Genomic DNA, 20,524 nt, shown 5'->3' with positions numbered 1-20,524 from the left:
TCAATAAGCTTAATATTCAATAGATCTAAGAATATACGATACTCAATTGATCAAATTGAAACAGCCTATAATCCAATCAATCAAAATATTTACATGAATCAAAAGCCCATAACATTCTACACATGAACTCATCAATATCAAAGCATGATCACATAACCTATATTTTAGTCAAATTGAGAGTTTTGTGAAGGTCAAGGGTTCATAGATAATTGCATTAGAAAAAATTAATTATACATCAACAACATCATATTTTAACGTTTGAAAACCTTTCATGCAAGAACCCAAGACTTAGAGTAGAAATTGGACTTTTTATCTTTTTAAAATCTTTGAAAATCATCTTTGAAATTGGATCTAAGTTGATAGTAAGCCTTAGATTAAGAAATCTCATACCTTATTAGAATAACCCAATGATAATTTAATAATAAACTCCATTGAAGAACCATCTTCAAGATCCATCTTCACCTTGAACTCTCATGGAGGTTTTTGAAGAAACTTTGGGAGGGAGTGTGTTTTGATTTAGGTGTTAAGAATTAAATGAGAGTTTGATGATTATATATACTCTTAAAATACACATAAACACTCAAAAAACCGTCAAAATTATTATAGTGGACGCAGAGACAGTACCAGCAACATCATGTCCCTTGACTGAGGGACTGTCCTGTTAGTCCGTTGTCTGGTACTGAGGTTTGTAATTTGTCCCTCATATCCCATGTTTAAGTCTAAAGCGATGAGAACTAACAAACAGGGCGTCGACTGACCCACTGGGCATCGATTTCCATCCGTTGGTTGGGCTGTCTTGGACAGTCTTGTCACCAACTTTGGGTCCTTCCTCAAGGACCCCTGGATGGTCCTTGGGGATGTTTTACCGGACGGTTCTAACCCAAAAATGATTGTATAAGATTTTTGGAACTCTCACATGAATTTCATCCAAAATTAACATGTAAAACTCGACGAAACATGCATAGACACACAAGGTCGTTTCAAGGTAATCTTTTCAAACGTCATGGACGTTCTTGGACGTTTGACCTCCAAACTTCTCAAAACTTGATACACTGTGTGTATAAACCATAAAAAATCATTTAATGACCTTATAACCTCAGGAATCAAAAATATACACATAAAACCACATATAAGGCACATGGGTGACTTAGTCATCGAACGTCTTGACCGTCCCTTGACGTTTGATTTCCAATACACCTAAACCCTCAGACACTGTCTCAATACAAAATTATAGTTCATTTTAGGACCTTAGACTATCACGACAACCATATTAGGCTCTATCTTCGCCTAAGTCATTTTTGGGGTATCACAAGTGGTGAGTCCTCATTCTCCGAGGACAACAATCATGTGTTTCTTTTCAGCATTTAGTCCTTTTGATTCAGTTTTTGATAGACGTAGATGGGGTCTGTCCCAGAAATTCTAGTCAGTTAATGGCTATTTTTCAGACATAGTTAGTTTCACCTTAGTGTTGAGTTAATAAATTCTTTGTATTAAACTCATTAGTATTTCAAATATATCTTCTACATAAGTTTATTATATTTAGTATGATAATGATCATGCCAACAGGGTTAGGTTTTGATCAGCTGTGGTCCTAGGTCCCGTGTTCGTATCTTAAGGGTAGCTTGCGGCGTGACAGACTAAGTGCAAGATGGTGATGAAGTTTCCAAAGGGGGGATCATCGAATTAATCGGCGATTTCGACTAAGTGCCTCAAGTAATCAACTGGATCACTAATTTTTTTATCTATAAATACTTGTTGAGTATTTTAGATTAGTATCAAGAATTATTAGACTTGTATCAATGTTTATCATATTTTTATCAGATTTTGAGCTCTAAGTTTCAGAGGGTTTTAAGAGAAGAACTTGAAGACTCAAAGGGTTTCACGTCTAAGGATTTAGACTTCGGTCTCTTGGATTCTTCATTCTTGTCCTGTAAAAAGACTTAAATATTCATACCTATTTTAATGCAAGATCATTTTGATATAAATTTCTATCTCTTATTCTACAACCCTAATTCTTGGGGTGTGATTTTTTAAATATAGATAAAATTAGTTGTTGGGTCTTGCTTGTTGATAGTCTACTCATGTTTGAATGTGATTTCATTTAATATTTCTTGATGAATATAATGAGATTTTAGTTTCACATATAATTGCATATATGTTTTTCTGGCTTGCGAGAGATCGAAATCGAGAAAATAAGACAATTAAATGCATTGCCGGTGGGAATGGTTTGACGTGAAGTTCATGTCGAGAGAGTGAACCCTAATATTATACCACACACTCCGCTCGAGAGAGTAAGTGGGTTAAGGTGGATGTTGTGCTTCATGCGGAAAGTGGGTGTCCAAGAGGAACCCATTTTATATGGGGGTAAGTGGCTCAATCGAGAGATACCTTATCCCCTTAAAGTCTAGCCTAGTTGCAATTACTCTATGAATTTTCTATAAAAATAATGTACCCAATAATCTCATTTATACCATATTTCTATCACATCCCAAGAATTCTCCCTCTCCTTGATTTAGAACTCCTTGTTAGTTTTGTTGTTTTTACATATTACTTTTGAAAAAAACCATCGATAATTTCCGCTTGCTCACCCCTTTGATCTAATATGTTTTTAGTCGATAATGTCTTTATATATGACTAGTTAGAACTAGATTTTACTATTATATTAATTTTCACAATCTTCCTTGTAGAAACGGCTCCAACCATTGGTTGGTTACTGTATTACGGTATGATAGTCGACACTTGCATCAAAAGTTGTGTCTTTGATGACTTCACCGAGCACACAATCTAGGGCTACCCCCTAGACTTAACACGGCATTCAAAATTCTTAAGATCCTAATAAAAGTATCATAACGTATCATGAACATAAGATAATTGGAAGTATGGAAAATTTACAACTTTTTACAATTGAACTCTTTTTCATAAAACCAAATGCAAGTCTTTACTACACTTTGTCTCAAATATCCCATTCAATAGTCTCAACATGGAAAAAAACATAAAGGAACTAGTGGATTTTGTCGTGAAGCTCGGAGGACTCACCTAGATCTTCAAGCCTTACAATTTCAAGAAATATATCTCCAAACCTACATTTAATGAGAATGTAGGCAAAGTATGTGTTATTACAAGTAGTACATATGTTATCTCGCATAATCATTAGAGCATAATACAAGGGTTAGTCAATAAAATACATAATCCAAAGTCATATTAAATACTTCATGAAACATCATAAGAAAAGTCTCAACATAAGCATCATATAAGCATAATTTGACTCTTAGTCATCTATACCATAATAGAACTATACTAAATAACCTAAAATCATACTTGTGCAATACATGAATAACATCTCATAGTACCACTTAAGCCATGTATCCCTTTGTAGTCAGCTTAATCATAGTCTATATACATGGTAAAATATTTAAGCTTTTCAACCATAGGGGCACCATACTCCTAAGTAACCTCAAAGCACACTTGTTCAATGCATAAAATGCCTCCCATACCACCCTTCACACTAAGCATAACCTTGAAGCCATCCTAGTCATATTTACCCTCCTTTGGTCCCGTTATTAGCTTACTTCATATAGGGGAACTATAACCTTTAGTCAATCATATTATTGGAAGGAAACTATAGCGACAACCCAAGCTAAGTCTATACGATATAAGAGAACACTTCATAAGAAGTTTCAAGTCATACTTGTGCATTGTATAAATAGCATGCCATACTACTATCCACACTAAGTACCACTTTAGGCTATCAGACATACTCACTAGTTAGGGACTAGTCCCTCTTTACTATTTGTCATTTATCATTTAATGTACTTTTCTATTTAGTACAAGGCAAGTCACAACAAACGAATGGATTCCATTTCTCAATACAAGGCTACCAAGGAATAACCCATAAATAGGCTAGACCATGCTATCATCTTAAGCACATAACTAATTAAGCTAAACTAATACATTGTAAGGCATACTATAATGCAAGTCTAAGCTATACTAGAAAGGTAGAAGTATTCCATACTAGCTACCATGAAATATTCTTAGACCAACTAAGTCATGCTACCCTTGCAAGAACTCTATGATGCTAATGCAAGCTACCCTTATGACAGTGTGATTCTAAATACTAAGCTACTGTTAGGAGAGTAAGTGTTCTCTATCCTAAGCTACAAAGAAATATTCTTACCTAAACCAAGTCAAGCTATCATGAAGGCATTCTAATAATGCCAATTCGAGTTACCCTTAGGAGGTTATGAATCCTCAATCCGAGGCTACCATAACTACTACTAACTCATGCTACCTTGACCTGAACTTTACAATGCTATGCCAAGCTATCCTAAAGACAGTATAGATTCTCATCATAAGATATCTTTAGTATAGTATGATTATTTAATCCTAAGCTATCTTTTCTTGGTACTTTTTTACCAAGTCAAGCTATAATTGAAGGGAAAATATATAACAACTTCAAGTTATTCTAGTCTAACATGCTTTGATTCATTGTAGATTATTAATCCAACCTAGAATCATTCCACGTGAGTGAACCTTGGATATGCTAACATATTTATGACTAAGTTTTTAAAATAGAAACAATGCACAACAATATCACATCATATTAGCTTTTCCACCAAAGCCCTAACATTGATGACTATAAGTCTTATCCTCAAGTTTTACTTCTTACTATCATCTTTTTACCTAGATTTCAAGGTATTCTGATTACATTCCTCAGTAGTAGGTGATTCTTGTCATAATTGATCATAAAGGTTCAATTTCATGTTCACAAGTCATGATCCATCATATAAACAATATTCTAGTTCAATTCATTTTTATGTGTTCCTAACCTTTCACAATTAGTACACATGACATTGATTTCGAAAATCTATTAGAATTCCTCAATTCCCCCTCTCATGGCATAGACCCACAAAATAACATATTCATCAAATAGACTAGGGTTTACCATGGAAATCACATAATTTCATCATAATATAATAAATTAATACTAAATTATTCATAATTAGGTATTATCCACTAGGTTGGACTCATACATAAGCACTACCCACAATATAGACGGAAAACCTAGCTATAATTAGGTTTTTAACTTCACAATTAGGGTGTAACGCCCCTAAAAATAAGCTAGGTTAAACTAGAGCCTTAAACATGTGTCATGATGTTTTAATTTCCTAAAATTTTTAGTAATAGTGTTCATAGGCAGTATATAAATTTTGTAAGTATTTAGAGGTCAAACATCCAAGAACGTCCAAGACGTCTGAAACTAGTCAAAGTTGTACTAGTGTCGTAGTGTTTTGACGTGATGTTTTGGAGGATTGTTTGATGTTAAAATTGAGTATATATGATTCCTACATGTATATTGACATGTAAAGGGTTGAAACGTCCGATAACGACGGACCGGGGCGCAGCCTAAGGGTCCCTAAGGAGGACCCAAACATGACCAATGCAATCTGTTGTGCCAGCCAAGATGTGACAATGACTGCGCGTCACGCAGATGGTACTGATTGGGGAAAAAAATCTTTCCCTACAATGCGAGGCTATCACAAACCATTCTGTCTCGAAAATTTCTCAAGTTTTTTTCCATCATTGTGGGCTTTTCATCTCAATTAATGTATAGTTTTTCATCCTTTAAATCTCTTTGTTCAAGGAGTCAATTCCAATGATTTTTCAAAGATGATCAAAACATGATTCCTTCTATTTCAACTTGTAGCAATGGGTTCTTGCATGAAACGATTTGAAACAATGTTTGATGATATAATTGATATTAATTGAATGATTTTAGATCAAATTTATGATGAGCTCATGCAAATCATTCCATCCTTATGTTGACTATATTATGGGTGAATTGATCATGTCTCTATAATATTGAATTTATATGTAGTTTACTTTTAGCTATTGAATTATGGAAAAATTATGTTAGAATTATGTGTAGTCTTTCTTAATTGATAAATTAATATTTTTTTAAGCTGTATTAATTGAATATTGGGATTATTGGATTGAATTGGTGGTCAAGGCTATGGGTAAGAGCCTTTGAGTAATTAGTTGGTTGAGTTGGCTATGGGTTGAAGTTGTGAGATTGAATTGGTGGTATGTTGACCGAACCCTTACTATAATATGTAGTATAGGTTTTTCAAATGTGATGATTGGCATTGTCCACTTATGCTGGAAGTACTGACGTTCTATACTTGTGAACTATGTCGACTCATCGGCATTACGTCATAAGTTGTGAAACAATGTGCCTCATCGACATTACTTCATGTATTATGATATTATCATGTTATAGCTTAATTATGTGATTATTACGAAGGTCTTGATTATGTATGTGTATGTGTGAAGTCAAATCATGAGATCTCTTAATTAAAGATATGTGACTATGATAGGCTATAGTGATGCCTTGTGTGTGTATATTTGATGTTGAAGAGTGAATATTCCTAGTTGACCTTATGATTATTAGGATGAGATATGTTAATGAATATATAGGAGTATGTAGGATGACTTCCAAGTATACTAGTTGTCCCTATGTGCTTTTGAATGACATGTTATATGTGATAATGGAAAGTATATGTGTCTTGTCTTGATAGACTTGTGTCCCTTACTTGATACATAAAGAATATAAATATGAACCCTTGACTTAGTACGTTAGAATACCCTTTGACATAAATGTATATGTATGAATGGAACATGATCTTGAATATAGTAAAGAAGGTCATTATGTGGAACCTTTTAGAAATAAAGTTATGATATCCTTTATGTTGAAAACCGCAATGGTATCCATCTTGTGTGAATGGAAGAATTAGGGTTGATTGGCTGGAACGGCATGAAATCATCCTTAGGAAAGTCTTTGATCTCTCCTCTTAGCCATTTTAGGCAACCCTAGTGGACACTCTTTAATAAGGTGTGTTATGATTTGGTTATGAACTAGATATGGAACCTACTCATGTACTTTTTTATTGAATTGCTCTATGAGAACAAATGCTAATATCGAGTGAGTATTCTTGGGAAGTGTTTCTAATTAAGATTACTTTAAACAACATAAAAACCCTCGATATTCCTTAACCATGTTCGTACATGGGATGTGTCCTAGTTCTACCATTGGCAAGTAGAACACCCCCCATCGGAGTAGGTTCAGGACTTCGGATTCCATGCATATCTGGTATGGTCTATGTCGGTTATTTCTTATTCTCATCATGTGGGGTACACACTAGTGTTGGTGTCACGGCCCGAGAGTACCCCCTAGAAGTTAGGGCAATCTTGAATAGAAACACGGCGTACTCAACCTCTCGGAGGTCTTGTACAAGCCCTTTCGGACCATTCATTGCATAGATGTATGAAAATAGTGCGGAATTAGAACTTTTCACAAAAAAATAATAATACTTCAAAATATCTCTTTTATTGAAAAACATTATGAAAGGCTAAGTCTCAAAGTGGACATCTTAGACACACGAATATATTGGGACATGGCCCATAATTCATCATATAGAAAATAGCTAAGTCTCTAAACAAAATATAACTTCATGAAATGCACAATGCAAGGAATCAATGAAATTCAATTTCAACTAGACTCCTAAACAAAATGCTACATTCAACATACAACTATGATATTCTATATCTCAAGCTTGAATTGAATAGAAGAGATGAGACAACAATCTACAACCCAACTACACACCATACTCCCCTAATTAGAAGGACTTTATATAACTAAAGAGAGAAAACTATAACTTACCGGCATCATCATCATCCGGTTTTGTTCCTTTGGGGTTTGGAGAGCATAGAAGCGATTCCTCTTTGGAGAACCACCATCCGGAACTTAAGGAAGAACTTGCTTGGCCTCTCTTCCTCTAGCCGCAGTAGTAGGAAAATCTCTCACCTTGTGATCATCCTTCTCACAACCAAAGCACCCACTAGTACAGGCTAGACACTTCCCAAAGTGCTTCTTTCCACAAGTGGCACAAGTAGGCTTAACAACTTGGGAACCACCACCTCTCTCATAATTAGCCTTAAGATCACTAGAACCATCTTTATTTGGAGCCTTCTTCTTAAACTTATGTTGAACATGCTCATCGTCTCTTCCTTTCTTAGCATCTCTACTTCTCCTCCCAATTTTAGCCTCTTCAATGTATTGAGCATACACCATAAGCCTAGATAGAGTCATGTCACCATGGATCATGCTTGTACGACACTCTTCCTTCACAATATCCGAAACACCAGTAAAGAACCTAATTATCTCGTCCCAAGGGTTAGACACCAAGGATGGAGCATACTTTGACAATAGGATAAACTTAAGGAATACTCCTCAACACTCTTGATACCTTGCCTAAGGTTTATAAATTCCTCAATCTTAACCTCCCTCTTCTCACGGGGAGAGTACCTAAGAATGCTCCTTAAACTCTTCCCACTTTAAGGGACCCGATTAAACCGGTCTACTATCCTTCCATTGAGTAAATCATACATAAGCAACATCTTTCAATTGATACGAATCTAACTCTGATTTATCCCAAGAAGTCACTCCCATAGCATGAACTATATTATACAACTCATCCAAGAAAGCTTGGGGATATTCTCCTACATTAGAACCAAAGAAGATAGAAGGATTCATCCTCAGAAAGTCCCTCCATATAGAGGCTATAGTACTTTTCATAGCATTCACCCTAGGTCAATGTCTCTATTCACTTGAGTTGTAATAGATCGAGCGACGGTAAGGAGAGCCTCTCTAATCTCCCCATTAGCCATAAACGGAAAAAACACCGAAAACTCATTACCTCCTTTCACAATAGGGACCTGATCATCTTGAAAACCTTGAGGAACTTGCACACCTTGTGGCACTTGTGCACCTCGAGGAGGAAGTCCCTCTTTCACATCATTCTCCTTAACCCTCCTATATGGTGTCCTCCTCGTATTCATCTTCCTAGAAACACAATGGAAACCATAAGAAAAGGACACTCATAACTTGTACTCTCGACGGCATGACATATGAGTAGAAAAGAAGGGAAAATCTATCGTCCTATAGCCTCTCGCTCATTAATGTGTCGCGACTCACATCAATAAACAAGACTCCATTATACGTGGCTTTTTGAGACTTTTTGATTCATAAAACAACTTTCATAACCTTATGCTCCGATACCAAGCTTTTCACGACCTAAGCGTACGCCCTGGAAGTTAGGGCAATATTGAATCGAAACACGGCATACTCAACCTCTCAAATGTCTCTTACAAGCTCTTTCGTACCATTCATTGCATACATGTATGAAAAGTAGTGCAAAATTAAAAATTTTCACAAGAAATAATAATACTTCAAAATATCTTTTTCATAGAAAAACATAATTAAAGGCTAAGTCTAAAAATGGTCATCTTAGACATATGAATATATTGGAACACGACCCATACTTCATCATATAGAAAATAGCTAAGTTCATTACAATACTTTCAATAAGAAAATCTAAACATCAAGATGTCGTCGAATCTAGTGAGATCATACCAACTCTTTGCTTGAATGAAGACTAATCAAATCTTCCACTTCGAGACTCCTCTCAAATGCCACTTACACCTTTAGAGATAGACAAAATGTATGGAATTACTACAAACACTTGTACTAAGTATGGCATAATGCATAAAATAATGATAAACAGACATTTGTATAAAACATGCTCTTTTTTATTAAAATATCATAGTATGAGCATAAGAACAACATTTAACACCTTAGAAACATATAAGATATCACATAAGCATTTTATCAAATATTGAAGAATGTTACAGTGAACTATGTCACTTTACAATGAACCAAGTTCAAATTCACAGTGACCTCTTTTAGCTTGCAATCCTCTCACCAAAGGTTATCCTAAGACTCACTTAAGTGAGACGAAGAGAGACCACCCATACACCCTCTCTAAGCACACCAAAATGAACCTTAATACTACCTAAGATAAGATCATTCTCACTTATTTGTTAAACTCCCTTCCTAGAGTTACTCTAAGACTCACCTAAGTAAGACATGAAGAGACTTCACATAGACCCTCTTCAAGCTACCAAAACAATCCTCAAATCTACTTTAGATAAGTACTTTTTCATTTACATTCCTTTACTAAAGTCATTATGTTCATTAAGTCATTTATAAAACATTCATCAATTATGGACATTCACATAATGGTCTAAGAAGACTTAGGGCACTCACACACTGACATCTTCAAAGCCTAATCGTGCAATGTGTAGATGGCATCCCATTAATCTACCTAAACTTCATAGTACTTATCTAACACTAACATGTATCTCATATGATGAGACTAGGCAATAACCGACATAGACCATACTAGCTAGGCATGGAATCTGGAGTCATAAGCCTACTCCAATGGAGGATGTTCTACTTTCCAAGGGTAGAACTAGGACACATCCCATGTAGACACATAGTTAAGGAATATCTAGGTCTTTTTATGCACTCTACTCTTCTTCTCAAGTAGAGATAAATTGTACTCTAGTCTCCTTCTTAAGTACAGGTACAAATCATAACATATTCACTCGGTGCTAGCCTTTGTTCTCATAGAGTAAGTTCAATAAAAAGAGGCATATGAAAAGGTACCATCTCTTAGTCATTACCTAGTCATAATGAACCTACCAAAGATGGGTCCACTAGGACTGCCACTCAATGGTCTATAAGGATAGCTCATTCTTCACCTTCTTTCTATATAGAAGATTCCACATAATAGTCATGCTTAGAAGCGAACCATCTTAGGTTTATCGATCCTAGACTTCCGTTCAACATTCATCCATACACATAAAAGACAGAAATTCCTACGCCTTCTAAGTCTATATGTTCATATTCATAATGTACATGTATCAAGTAAGGGACACAAGTCTACCAAGGCAAGACACACACATCTTCACATATAGCATGTCATTCTATAAGCACATAGGCATAACCAAAATCATATGTCACCCTAATCTCTACTATAATATTATCAATATATGTAACAACCCTAAAAATGGTTATGCTAAGTAATGTTTAATGTGTCTACAATGCCTATGATTAGACTAGGTTCACACGGATTGATGGCGTAGAACAAGACCTCTAAGCCCTTGCAACATCAAAGCCAGCCAACTTGGTGAGTTAGTTGAGCTACGAAAGGTTGGGTCCATCCATGTAGGGCACCCGAATATGAAGATCTACCCGGATGAGTCTTATCCGAACTTACAAGGGTGTAATCTTATGTTTGGAGGGAATAGGGGTAAAATGGTCTTTTCCAGACTAAGGGTGGTATTGTAGTTATCCTAAATATTTAATTAAATAATTAATTAATATGGTGGAGGGGAAATTTGGATAGAGGTTGCCAAATTTGACCCTATAAGCAAAATCTAGCTCCACCAGCGTTCGAGCCTTGGTAAAAAAATCAGATTTTTAATTAAAAAATGATAAGAATAAAATTAATAAATAATAAGGAGTCCTAGTTTGACTAAGTCTCCACCTAACTCTCCTAGTCCTAATCCTCTCATTCTCACGTCTCTCACTCTCATTCTCACATTTTTTGTCTGCAAAAGAACTGAAAATTATAGTTCTTCACTCTTGAATAACTTACACACAAAAACTCAAATGAAAAGCTAAGCTAAAAATGAATATCAACAACATTCTTCTCGACGGATTGTGTTCGGGATTGTGGTGGTGAGGCAGTGGTGCCGTGGGAATAGGCAGCATTGAAACAAGTGTTGAACGACAATAAGGTATGGGTTTTATTCTCTCTTGGTCCCTTTCAAAAGAGACCCTTAAGGTTCAGTTCATTCGCAATTGAAAAACTAAGGTTGTCCCCGCTGCATGTCCCTTTCATTAGATCCTTTGAAAGATTCAAAGCATGTGTTGGTATGTCTTATTGTAGATAATTTTAGGTCTGGTTGTGATTATGTGTTGAATGTGTATTCAGAAATCATGTAAGGGATGAAAAATATATTCTGGAAAAGTATACTAAATTGACTGTTTTGAGCATGTGTGTGCTGAAAATTTACTATGTTTGCTGCCTGAAATTTGTATATTAAAATGTTGTATTTCGTGTTTATAAAAATGTTAAAAATGTGATGTTCATATAATGTTAAGATGGATGACTGAATGTCACTCAAAATACTGCAAAAATCAACATAAGAATGAGAGAAAATGGATTGGAAGAGAACAAATTCAAGCTTGCTGGAAATTGGTGGTCTCGGCCAAGAATTGAAAAAAATAGGTATGTATTAAAAAAATTTAAAAATTGTGAGGTCATTGGGAATTGAACCCAAGACCTCACTTAATGTAATCTATACAAAATTTTCATGAAAAAATGAAAGAAAAAATAAATGTGGAGAGTGGGGATTTAACCCACAACCTCTTGAATATATGAGAGAGTTAGGTGAAAGACATAAAGGATAAAAATAAAATGAGGTGAATGGCGATTGAACCCATAACCTCTTGGATAGGTTAGAAAGTTAAGAGATAAATTAAAAGAAAAAGAATGAGCTTGTGGGGATTGATCCCACAACCTCCTTGCCTTAAACTAAAATGAGAGAAGGAAAAGAAAGAAAAATATTGTGGGAGTGATGGGATCGAACTAGGGTCCCCCGTATCTGAAAAATGCAATTATCAAGTTTACTATAAGATTAAATGTTACTCAATGGATTCGAAAGCGGGTTCCATTGCCAAATTCTGTATTGACACATAAGTCATAAGTAAAAAATTTTAATGAAAGCTTCCTCTAAAGATGGAAATCAATATCTTGGCATATCTAGAAGATGCATAAGTCTTGTACCATATAATCTTGGGTAAATATGGATCACTTAGAAAAACTTTGAATGAAGCCTCATGGCTTGTACGTGTGGACTCATAAGTCTAGCATACATTTGAAAGTAAGTGAACCTGAGATTTATGTGATGGGATATTGAAACCCCAGAGGGTTTAAGTAAGAGTGTGACACACACTAAAGGGCCAAGTGCATTGGTATACGATGAAATGAACATTCACGTAAAGTGGTGAGTAAATATGAAGACTAAATGTGCTAAAGTTAAAGAATGTTGTGACAACATGATAAGAGGCTAATGCAATCTCAAATAAGCCTAAGTAAGTGCTACCAAGACGTACTCACCTATGAGAGTGTAAAGTTAATGAAGAGACCAGTCTCTATGAACACTCTAATGAAAGTATTGAAGTTAATTCATACTTAATACTAATGATTAGATGAAAAATCATCTAATGAGCTATGATTCCCTCACGCTAGAAGCCAGCTTCTATGATGTATGATATGAATATAATGGAACTTTATACTGAGCACCGATAGGTTAGATATTAGTTGCGATTCTTTATTTCGGGAAGGAAAAGGTTCCTGTAATTCTCATGAGATAAGATTGTCCGTCCAGACGGGTATGGATCTCCTTATAACTCCTATTCTTTGAACCTACACTTCCACTATAGGGTTCTACCAGGGTTCGATTCCCTATATATGTTAGCATTTTTTTGTTCACTTTGGCCAATGATTCCACCTCTTTTTGGTGTGGGGTTAAACACTGGATTTCATGATGCTCACATGATCTATGTCATTTAAGGTTAAAGTTCCCAAAGAAACAATGAGGTAAGCCTCAAGTAATGCACATAATGAAATGAACTATGCCAAAAGGTGTTAGGATAGGATAATCAAGAGGTGAGCTAGACTTAAGTAATGACACTAGGTCATTCTTGGTCATTGCACAGCGAACACGATGGAAGTCTTAAATTATATCCTAGGTATGGCTGGAGTTTACACTAGCTTACGAACGAATGAAAATGAAGTACGTATGAATTAATAAAGCAGACTCTATGTTTGCTAAAGAAGGCTCCCTAGTTGAGGTCCCATATGTTGAGCTCTCATTTTGGGAAGTCCTAAGGTCAAGTCCATGATTCCAAGGTCTCATGTCATATGAACGAATGATATGAAATATGTTATGTGCTAATAAGCAATATGTTATGTGATGTGTGCAATATGTTACGTATGATGATGCATGTTACTCTCATAGCATGACTTTCCTAATATGATTTTTGCAAGTACACATACTTGAATTTCCATAGATCATATCGTTAGGAGAGAGCTCTTATTAATCATGCATGTCCTTGGTGTGTGCTTGCATATACCCGTACTTAGTACAAGTGTGTACTAATACCATACAACTCTCTACTTTTAAGTGCAGGTGCAGCTGGGCGCCAGAACTTATGAATCAACAATGATGTTATCCGAACGTGGATCTTTCATATGGATTTTGTAGGCCCTCATTCTTTCGGGGATACTTACTATTTTGTTCTAACATTAGACGTAGAGATTAGCTAGTGGAGTCTGTTCCACTAGTGTTTCTTTCCTAGTTATTTTCAGATATTGTATTGGTGCCATTTTAGAAACTCTATATTTTATAAAGATATTGACTATTTCTCTCATTTGATTATCTTGATATTAGATGGTAGTTGTGAACGCTTATGAGTTTATGTAGATAGTGTTATGTGAGTTCAATGTTTCTCACTATGAAGTCTAAGTAAACAAAAAGTTCAAATTTTCTGCTAAAATTAATCTAGATGATGTAAAAATGATGTATGTAGGCTTGTCTGCGACCTCTGAGAGGTCAACGACTCCAATTTTGGCTAGGGTCTAGACTCCGGTCATGAAAAAGTTGGTATTAGAGCATTAGGTTAAATTCCAAGTATAATAAGTTCACATCAACCACATCGAGTAGTTTCTAAGTCATGGTAGTAAAGTGCATTACTCTCCTGAATTAGAGACTGCATGATGCGTAGGAAAAATTCCCTTCTCATGATATTATCGTTCCTTTTCTAATATCTGATTTCTTGGTGTTATGAGCATGTCTAACATCAATTCTTATGTTTTCATAAAAAACAACAGAAGAAGAAACGTTGGTCGGAGAAGAGGAGAAGCAGCTGGTAGGGATAACCATGTTCCACCCTAGGCTCCAGCTGAAGGAGTGACCATGCCGGTTAACCCAGTCGGGTCAACTGATGCGGAGGTGCGGATCGCTTTGACGCAGATGGCTCCAGCCAGCACTATGAAAGCCCAAGCTATGATTTCCCAGGCCAACAGACAGGATGTTCAGCGGGAGAACCCACCAGCACGTAGCATGGAAGACAGACTATAGGACTTTACGAGGACGAATCCTCCAATTTTCCCGAGGTCCAAGACTTCAGAGGATCCCCAAGAGTTTATTGACGAGGTGTATAAGATTTTCGTGGCTATGGGGGCCACAAATACAGAAAAGGCTGAGATGGATTCCTACCAGCTCAATGACGTTGCACAGTCTTGGTAAAAGATGTCGCAGGATAGATGAACTTTGGGCAGAGGTCTAGTCACGTAGGAGTTGTTTAAGACAGCCTTCCTGGAGAGATTCTTCCCAAGGGAGATGAAGGAGGCCAAGGTTGAGGAGATTATCAACTTTAAACAAGGATCCTGACAGTCATGGAAAAGTTTGTTAAATTATCTAGGTATGTCACTTCCCTTGTATCTAACAGTAGGGATGAGATGAGTAGGTTTCTCATAGGAATCTCAGGAGATCTAGAAAAGGATTGTCGGGATGCGATGCTCCATAATAGCATAGACCTCTCCAGGTTGATGGTACATGTCCAGCAGGTAGAGGACAGCAGGAGGAACATAGGGTTCCATGAGGTTAGAAGGCCTAAACCTTCTGATAAGGCAGGTCCTAGTAATGGTGGTGGCAGGAACAACTTTGGCGTCTGTTAGCAGCCCAGATTTAAAAATGGGCATCAGAGTTCAGGGAACTCTAACTCTCAGAAGAGTGCAGCACCAAGGGGAGGAAGACCCGAGACCAAGTAGGGCAATGAAGGTGATGTGCAGCGTCCCAGAAGGGAGTGTGCCAAGTGTGGCGTACTGACAATGGAGAGGGAAGACAGGGCACTAATGCCTGCTTCAGTTGCGGGAAGAGTGGGCACATGGTCAAAGACTGCCCACAGAACAGGGATCAGGCTAGAGGTAATGCTCATCCTAGGCCTAATCCACAGGGTGCAGCAGCAGTCGAGCCTCTTAAGAGGAACAGATTCTACGCCCTGCAGGGAAGGGAGGAGTAGGAGAAGTTCGCTGATGTGGTCACAGGTATGTTGTGCGAGTATTCTTAGCTTCTATTTATGCCCTACTTGATCCAGGTTTACACTTTCCTTTGTAACTCCTTTACTTGCTCTAACTTTTTTTGAGATATTTCCTGAAGTTGTGCATGATCCTATAGTGGTTAGTACACCTTTAGGAGAAAATGTAAGAAATGATAGAGTATACAAGGATTGTCCAATAGTTATATGTGGTAGGACTATGTGTGCAGACTTGGTTGAGTTACCTATGAACGATTTTGACATTATTTTTGGCATGGACTGGTTTCTTAGTTGTTATGCTTGTGTGGATTGCGGTAGTATGGTTGTTAGATTTTGTATCCCTAATGAAGTAGAGCTGTTCTGGGAGGGGTACAACTTGAGTCGTCCTAATCCCTTCATTTCAAACCTTCAAGCCAATAAAATGATGTCCAGGGTATTACTATGTCATCTTGTGAGTGTCAATGATTTAGATCATGACGATCCTTCCATAGACTCATTGCCTGTAGTGAATGAGTTCCCAGATGTGTTTCCTAATGAATTACCTAGAGTTCCTCCCCCTCGAGAGATTGACTTTGGTATCGACTTAGAATCCAATACTAAACCAATTTTGGTTCCTCCTTACAGAATGGATCCAGCTGAACTCAATGAGTTGAAGTTGCAGTTAAAAGATCTCACTGATAAGGGTTTCATTCAGCCGAACAATATTCCATTGGGGCACTCCAGTGTTGTTTCTGAAAAAAGAAAGATGGAACCCTTAGAATGTGTATTGATTATCGGTAGCTCAACAAATTCAATATCAATAATAAGTATCCACTTCCCAGAATATATGACTTATTCGATCACATTCAAGGGTCTAGTTTCTTCTCGAAGATTGATCTTCTTTCGAGGTACCATCAGCTTAGGGTTAGGGATGAAGATATCCCAAAGTCAGTCTTTCGTACCCGTTATGGTCATTATGAGTTCCTATTCATGTCATTTCGTCTCACTAATGCACCAGCTGCATTTATGGATCTCATGAACAGGGTCTTCCGTGAATACCTTCTCTTGTGTAATAGTATTCATTGATGACATTCTCATATACTCTAAGACCATGTACGAGCATGAATAACATTTGAGACTAACCTTGCAGGTACTTAGACAACATTAGTTGTATGCCAAATTCAGCAAGTGTGAATTCAAGCTTAGATCAGTGACCTTCCTGGGTCATGTGTTGTCCCACAAAGGTGTGGAGGTAGACCCTAGGAAGATTGAGGCTGTTAAGAACTTGCCAAAACCTCTTACTCCCATCGATATCCGTAGCTTCTTGGGATTAGCTGGTTATTATTGCAGGTTCGTGGAGGGATTTTCTTCCATTGTTTCCCACTCGCAGCTTTGATGAAGAAGAAAGTCAAGTTTGAATGGGCGGAGACTTGCAAGAGAAGTTTCCACAAGCTCAAGGATAGACTCACTTCAGTCCCGGTGCTTACTTTGCCTTAAGTGTGTTGAGAATTACACTTTTTATTGTGATGCATCTAGGGTTGGTTTGGGTTGTGTTCTTATGCAGGGTGGTAAGGTGATAGCTTATGCGTCCAGACAGCTCAAGGTTTATGAAAAGAATTATCCCACCCATGACCTGGAGTTGGAAGTTGTGGTGTTTGCACTGAAACTGTGGAGGCACTACTTGTATGGAGTGCGTGTGGATGTGTTCACAGACCACAAGAGTCTCCAATCTGTGTTCACGCAGAGAGAGTTGAACCTACGTCAGCGGAGATGGTTGGAGTTGTTGATGGACTATGACATGAATGTCCACTACCATCCAGGTAAGGCTAATGTTGTATCTAATGCTTTGAGCACGATGATCATGGGAAGTACAACCCACATTGAGGATGAGAGGAAGGAGTTGGTAAAAGATGTACACAGATTGGCTAGACTGGGTGTGCAGTTGGTTGACTCTACTAGTGGGGGCATTTCAGTTCATCCTAGTTTTGAATCATCCTTGGTAGTTGAAGTCAAGAAGGGTCAGCATCTTGATGTGGATGATTTGCGGATCAAAATTGTTGCAGAGGCCCATTGTTCAAAATATTCGATACATCCAGTTTCCACCAAGATATATCATGACCTTAAGTAGATATATTGGTGGGATGGCATGAAGAAGGACATTGTTGAATATGTGGACAAGTTTCCTAATTGTCAACAGGTTAAGGCAAAACATCTTAAGTCTGGCGGTCTTACTTAGATGATCGAGGTTCCGACTTGGAAGTAGAAGGCCTTTAATATGGACTTCGTGGTTGGTCTTCCGAAGAATAGGAGACAACATGACTTCATATGGGTTATTGTGGATAGGATGACTAAATCTGCCCACTTTATCCCTGTGAAGTCTACTTATAGAGCCGAGGATTATGCAAGACCCTACATTAATGAGATTGTGAGATGTCAAGGGATTCCTTTGTCTATCATTTCAGATAGAGGAGCTCAGTTCACTTCACATTTTTGGTGATCCTTCCAGAAGATCTTAGGCACACAGGTAAAGCTTAGTACTGCCTTTCATCCTCAAACTGATGGGCAGGCAGAGCGCACAATTCAGACATTGGAGGACATGTGGAGAGAGTATGTGATTGACTTCAGAGGTAATTGGGACGATCATCTTTCTTTGATATAGTTCTCTTATAATAACAGTTATCACTCTAGCATTAGGATGGCATCGTTTGAGGCACTGTACGGTAGAAGGTGTAGGTCTCTAGTTGGGTGGTTCAAGGTTGGAGAGTCATCCATTTTGGGTCCAAAGATCATTCATGAGGCCTTAGAGAAGATCAGGGTGATTAGGGACAGGTTGGATATTGTTTACAGTCGGTAGAAGTCTAATGCAGACAACAAAATACGGCCCTTATAGTTAGATGACGGTGACCAAGTCTATTTCAAGATATCACCTATAAAGGGGGTGATGAGGTTTGGCGGGAAGGGGAAGTTGTGTCTGAGATATGTTGGTCCCTATGAGATCCTACAACATGTGGGTGAGGTGGCCTATGAGTTGGCATTGACTGCGGAGTTAGCTTCTGTTCATCCAGTCTTTCATGTCTCTATGTTAAAGAAGTGCCTAGGTGATCCAGCATCGATTCTACCTATTGAAGGTTTGGGGGTTCATGAAGACTTGGCCTATGAGGAGGTAACTGTTGAGACTTTAAAAAGACATATCAAGCAGCTGATGAACAAGGAGGTTGCCACAGTGAAGGTATTGAGCAGGAATCATCTTGTTGAAGGTGATACATTGGAGGCCGAGGCTGATATGAGATACTGCTACCCTCATCTTTTAAGCTCTTTAGGTTATACTTCCTACTCTTAAGTCTAAGTTACCTTATCTCCTTTGTTCTTGGTTGATAACTTGACTCTGTATAATACCTATGTTATGATATGACTGGCATTGTTCTAGATTATAAAAATTTTCATTCTGAGACGAATGTTCCTAAATAAGGGATAATGTAACAACCCTAAAATGGTTATGCTAAGTAATGCTTAATGTGTCTAGAAGGCCTACGATTAGACCGGGTTCACATGGATTTATGCGCGTAAAATCAGACCTATGAACCCTTGCAACATCCAAGCCAACTAACTTGGTAGTTAGTTGATCTAGGAAAGGTTGGTTCCAGCCATGTAAGGCACCCGAATATGAAGATCTACCCGGATGAGTCTTAACTGGACTTAAAAAGGGGTAATCTTAAGTTTGGAGGTTCTAGGGGTAAAATGGTCTTTTCCAGGCTAAGGGTTGTATTGTAATTACCCTAAATATTTATGTAATTAATTAATTAATATGGTGGAGGGGAAATTCGGGTAGAGGTTGCCGAATTTGACCCTATAAGCAAAATCTAGTTCCACCCCTGTTCGAGCCTTGGTGGAAGTAAGGATTAAATTGATTTAAATTTATTAAGTGAACTAGTTGAATTAATTAATATTTAAAAAAACAGATTTACGTAAGGGAAAATCAGATTTTTAATAAAAATATAATAATAATAAAATTAATAAATAATGAGGAGTCCTAGTTTGACTAAGTCTCCTCCTAACTCTCATAATACTAATCCTCGCATTCTCACGTCTCTCACTCTCATTCTCACGTTTTTTGTCTTTAAAATAACTGAAAATAATAAATCTTCACTCTTGAAGAACTTACACACAAAAACTCAAAGGAAAAGCTAAGCTAAAAACGAAAATCAACAACATTCTTCTCTACGGTTAGTGTTTGGGATTTCGGTGGTGAGGTAGTGGTGTCATGGGGATTGGCAGCATTCAAACAAGTGCTGAACGACATTCAGGTATGGGTTTTCTTCTCTTGGTCCCTTTCCCAAAAGACCCTTAAGGTTAAGTTTATTCGCAATTGAAAAACTAAGGTTGTCCCCGTTGCATGCCCCTGTCATTACATCCTTTGAAAGATTCAAAGCATGTGTTGGTATTTCCTCTGGTAGATAATTTTAGGTCTGGTTGTGA

At 37.3% G+C, this 20,524-nt stretch overlaps 1 protein-coding gene across 1 annotated transcript; it reads left to right on the top strand.

Moving 5' to 3' along the window:
- The first annotated feature begins 18,989 nt into the window (after positions 1-18,989).
- LOC138341652 (uncharacterized) lies at positions 18,990-19,388 on the top strand. The gene has a single exon (XM_069293165.1). It carries the CDS (start codon positions 18,990-18,992, stop codon positions 19,386-19,388), a length of 399 nt encoding a protein of 132 aa, XP_069149266.1.
- Positions 19,389-20,524: the final 1,136 nt, after the last annotated feature.

This window comes from Solanum lycopersicum, chromosome 2, assembly GCF_036512215.1.
Source record: "Solanum lycopersicum chromosome 2, SLM_r2.1".
NCBI lineage: Eukaryota > Viridiplantae > Streptophyta > Magnoliopsida > Solanales > Solanaceae > Solanum > Solanum lycopersicum.
Note: the sequence above shows the minus strand (reverse complement) of the source record. Positions and strands in the feature narration are given on the sequence as shown.

What these genes read in the sequence shown, in the direction of transcription:
- LOC138341652 (XM_069293165.1), top strand. Translation starts at nt 18,990, where the DNA reads ATGAGGTTTGGCGGGAAGGGGAAGTTGTGTCTGAGATATGTTGGTCCC.